Source organism: Thamnophis elegans, chromosome 4, assembly GCF_009769535.1.
Source record: "Thamnophis elegans isolate rThaEle1 chromosome 4, rThaEle1.pri, whole genome shotgun sequence".
Lineage (NCBI taxonomy): Eukaryota > Metazoa > Chordata > Lepidosauria > Squamata > Colubridae > Thamnophis > Thamnophis elegans.
In genome coordinates, this window is record NC_045544.1 from 104,576,785 (window position 1) to 104,582,075 (window position 5,291).

The following is a 5,291-nucleotide window of genomic DNA, read 5'->3' on the forward strand; positions in this document are numbered from 1 at the left end:
TGATTTCACCAATCACTGATCACAGAAGGTTTGGTGAATGGGGGTGCTTTGTGGTCAGGATGGTGCAAAAACATCATTCATTTTCTATATATGAAACTATAAACAACAAACTGAATTGAAACTCATAGCCCACCAACATATTTGACTCCTTCTGAAAGAACCATGTAGAGTAGGAACGCAAGGAATAGAAAAGGTGATAAATAGCACTTAGCCTAAACAGCACTATTACTTAGACTTATATACTGCTTCATAGTGCTTTATAGCCCTCTCTAAGTGGTTTACAGGGTCAGGAAACAATCTGGGTCCTAATTTTACTGACCTTGGAAGGATGGAAGACTGTCAATCCTCAACCAGTGAGAATCGAACTCACCAGCAAAATTAGCCTGCAATACTGCATTCTAACCACTGTGCCACCAAGGCTCTTCCAAATGAAAGTTAAATAATAGTTACAATTTCATCCCTGTTTTAAAAAAGCTAAGACTGAAAATATTGAAAATATGATATAATTATCAATATAATTTTATCAATTAAAAAGTTTCTGATTTGTGAAGTTGCAAAACTGAATTGTTAATGTTACACTTTGAATTTACATATGCTGTTTTTGTTTCCTCTTTAGGATGGGATTCTTCATCAAAACTTTGCATTTTTATCTCATCATTCTCTTTTGTGGTGGAAATGAGCAATTTCAGCATTCAGACAATAAGAGTCTTCTGTCTAAATCCTCTCCAAGTCCTTCTTTGTTACCTGAATCTCAAATTCCAAAAGGCCTCAACTTTTTACATAATGTAATGGCAAAGTCTACAAAAAAGAAAGTACGTCTCAATATACGTAATATTTTAAATAAGCAACACAATGATAGTTTCCAAGTTGATCCAACAATTGTTTTATCTAATAGCCAACCACAGTATACGTCATCTCATAAAGTCTCACAAACTGATGAAATAATTAATGTCTCATTGACTAGTCAATCTCTAAGGGGCATGACATTGTCTCCTATGCCACCCAAGAAGCAGCAAAAAGCTCTCAAATCAGTGTTAAAGTGGAATGTTCTTGGTGATGAACAAAACAATGCAAAGGGAATAAGATTTCCATACTCAACATTACTCATTAGTGCAGGCTGTGGAATCCCAGCAAATGGCACATTTGATCTATCAAACAGGAATCTAACTGAGAATGAATTGAGGGGGAAAATGGATCCCATTTTCTGCAAAGCTACACTGGACCAAATTAAAAAGTTTAATGCAAGTTTCAACAAACTGGAGATCGATATTGCAATCTTGATTCCATTATTCCTTGAAATGAAGAGTGTGTATTTAATTGATGTGAGTTATAACAAAATATTTATAAATACCACATCTGCAAAAGAGAATCATAATCTGGAGCACAACAATCTTCTGTATTTAAATCTCAGTCACAATCCTCTTAAAACTCTGACAAACCTCACCCTACCAAGAGGTCTCAAGAGCATTGATTTATCTTTTACACAAATTAACCAAATACCAAAAGAATTTGTTGCAATGTTTTCTCAAATAGAAGAGGTATTTCTTCAGGGGAATCAATTTACATACAACACTGAAGTGGTTACATCTAACTTTAATCCTGTACATAAAATAAAAAATGATGAAGTTTTCTTTCATAGATCCCCTCACATTGAAAGATTATTAGAGGAAGAAACACATCAAATAAAGTTAAACTGTTTCACTGAAGTATTTCCAGAAGGGTTTCCAAACATTACAAAAGAACATATTGTTCTTCACTTTAGAATTAATTTCATGCACTATTTCCACTACTTACCAAAATCTTTGCGTCGTGTTGATTTAAGTAACTGTAACTTACAAGGAATAGCTAGCCCTAATCTTTTTCCAAATTTAACTGTGTTTAAAATTCAAAACAATAAAATGAAAAAAATATCATATCTCCCAGATTCATTAGAGGAATGTGATGTTAGTAAAAATAAATTACAAACATTCCCTTTCAATAGAACAGAACAAAGTTTAAAATTACTCAATCTTTCTAGAAATCATTTAAAGGAACTGAATGTGAACACTTCTTATCTTTTCCTAAATAATCTGGATGTAAGCTATAATTTAATTACAAAACTGCTGGGTGACATGGCAAAATGTACACCTGAATTGAAATATCTGAATCTGTCAGAAAATAAGATATCTTTTCTGCAACCTGGAATTTTCCCTAAATCCTTGGTAGAGTTGGATATCAGCAACAATGCCATTGCCATCCTTATGAAAGAAACATTCCTTCCTTTGACAAACTTGAAAATTTTAACCGTTCAAGGGAAACATTATTTCTGTAACTGTGAATTATACTGGTTTGCAAATACATACTTTGCTAACCCACAAATACAAATAAATGGCCAAGAAAGCTTTTTTTGTGGTTTTCCACGGAAAATGAGGGGGCTTTTATTGCAAAACAATCAACTAACCATGTTGCGTTGTTCTCTTGGTCTTCAAATTGGAATTACTGTCATTGTGGTCATTTTGATTATGTCCATCATTTCAATATTATGCTGGCAGTTTGATGGTCCATGGCATTTGAAGATGGGCTGGTATTGGTGCAAGGCTAAAAGGAAACAATATGAGAAGAGACCAGAACACAAAATATACGATGCTTTCATTTCATACAGTGAAAATGATGCATCCTGGACCAAAGAGACTCTATTAAAAAACCTGGAAGCCAGAGGATTTAAAGTATGTTATCATGAAAGGGATTTCATGCCAGGGCATCCAGTTCTTGGGAACATTTTTTACTGTATCGAGAATAGCCATAAAGTTCTTTTTGTGCTATCACCCAGGTTTGTCCACAGTTGTTGGTGCCAATATGAGCTGTACTTTGCTGAACACCGGGTTCTCACTGAAAAGCAAGATTCCCTCATCATGGTTATACTGGAAGATCTGCCAGCCAACAGCATTCCAAAGAAATTCAGCAAGCTTAGAAAACTTTTAAAAAGGAAAACCTACTTGAAATGGAGTCCTGAAGAACACAAACAAAAGCTTTTCTGGCACCAGTTGACTGCTGTGTTGAAAACTACAAATGACCCAGTACTAAAAACACAGAGAAAAAGCTGCATCAGGAAGCAGACAGATGAAACTGAATGAGAAGCAATGCTGATGAAGTATTAGGATATTTGGAGTATTTTAAAAAATCAAATACTTCTTGAATAGCCATCATCTGAAAGATACAATTATTAGACTACTGATAATGAACCAAAGTTGTATTTTAAGTCATCTTTCTAGGAAAGTGATCTTTTCAAGCCCAGGTATTTCCTAGGAAACTGTTCATATAAGTACAAACACACTGCAACAACTCAGAACATCATAAAAAGAAAACAAATCACTTATAAATATATTCCAACATAATAGATATCCATTTATTTATGAAATAAAGTACCTGACTGTTCAACCTACCACAGCACAAGCTATGAAAAGGACAACACTGAGGGTTCCTTGATGCTCTCTGAGCTTGGTTGTTTTTCAGCAGATGTTTAATTACCCAAACTAGGTAACATCATCAGTGCACTGATGTTATTACTTACTTTAGGTAATGAAAACAATCAAGCTCAGAGAACACCAAGGACACTCATTTCAACCCTGAGCTACAAATATTCTTCTTTTAAATATAACACTTCCCTCAAAAATATCTCAGAAACAACTAACAGGCTATTACAGTTACACAGCATCAGCGCAGCACATGAACCAACTAAAGCCCTCCAAAATTTCTTCAGTAAACCAAAAGACCCAACAGCTCAAGAAATAAAAAGAGGAGTCATCTACAACATACAGTGTTAGCCACAATATCGGACAGTCAGGCAGAAAACTAGCAGAATGGAGCCATAAACATTAATTAGCAGTCAAAGATATGATCTTAAAGATTATCTAATCAGATAATGAAATATCCACAAGCAAACAACTAAACTCAAGAGTACCAAGGACTCCTGTTCAACTTCAGCTACATATATTCTCTTCTATTATATTCTCTGACAAACAACTTTCCAATATACAGTATTTATTCATAGCAGTTTTATCAATATTAGTTTTATTGCTGATACTGTGTTTCTTTTTTCCAAGTTGATAAGCTAATAATTTTCATGGTTTACTTGTTTATTTAGAGGTTTTCTCTTTCGCGAATTTTATTTTCTTTTGTAATTCTTGCTTCTAATAAGCTTAATTGAAGTTTAGTGTCTTGCAATTTTTTAATCAATTGTTTCTTGGGTTAATTTCGTGCTTCAAATTTTCTTATTTTGGCTTTTAACTGTATTTTTCATTTGGTTTCTTTTAATTTGCCGCTTGTATATGCTTTACTTGTATCCCACATAGTAAAGTGGGAGATCCCTGGTGTCGTGTTTGTTTTAAAGAATTTCAATTCTTGTTTACATTTTTGTAAAACTGTGTCATGGACTCTTTTCATTCATTTCTCTATCTAAAGGATAGTTTAGAAGCTTCTTGTCATTAAAATTGAGTTGTGAGCTACATATATCATCGGGTGAATGTCTATTTCTTTGATTGATGGTATTAAGAGTCTTTAAGGCCCAACACATATTTCTTTTGAAGTATGACTGGTGTCCTGCAAAAAAAAAAATGTTATTGAATTTATAATCCCCAAATGAGTACCAGTTCCGCCACATATTGAAATACCTCTTGCAGACGCTTCCCATATTTTGTGTGTTTATTTAAATTCAAATCTATTCATATCACCCAGATCGAATATTCTTCAAATTCCATTAATTTTTGAAAAAGAACTATTTTTATTGAGCCTCTTCCTATAAGACCAAGGTTTAACTAGCTTAACTACCGTAGGTTTACAAGCAACACAAATTTGATGGGGTGAGGGGTGATCAATTCGGGGGCAGACACAGGATTCTGTGTCTATTATTTCTGTTTCTCAGTATAGTTTTATTACTGCAAATAAGATTAGGTGATATATTTATTCCCATTAAAATTCTATATAAAAATAAAGAATATCAGACATGAGGCTAAAGTAAAAACGTCCCTATACAGTATACTTGTTCTGACCTGGAAGATCCAAAATCATTTAATGCTATCTCATAGGTCTTAAGAGACTTTTGTCACTCTGGAACAATTTGGATATTTAATTATTTTACAGTGTTTCCCCAAAAATAAGACAGGGTCTTATTTTCTTTTGCTTTCCGAAATAAGAACTTGGCCTTACTTTATGGGGAGGTCTTATTATTTTTGAGGTGCAGGTGGTGGCAAGCGTGGTCACCTCAAGACTGCTGCTGTGTTGCAATATTTTCGGGGTGGGCTTATTATCTGGGG

General features: G+C 34.0%; 1 protein-coding gene across 1 annotated transcript; it reads left to right on the forward strand.

Annotated features, from left to right (window-relative positions):
• Positions 1-617: 617 nt before the first annotated feature.
• On the forward strand, positions 618-3,113 carry LOC116508342 (toll-like receptor 1). Its single transcript, XM_032216914.1, has one exon. It carries the CDS (start codon positions 618-620, stop codon positions 3,111-3,113), a length of 2,496 nt encoding a protein of 831 aa, XP_032072805.1.
• The last annotated feature ends 2,178 nt before the right edge of the window (positions 3,114-5,291 follow it).

Coding starts and splice junctions, on each gene's coding strand:
- LOC116508342 (XM_032216914.1), top strand. CDS start 618: ATGGGATTCTTCATCAAAACTTTGCATTTTTATCTCATCATTCTCTTT.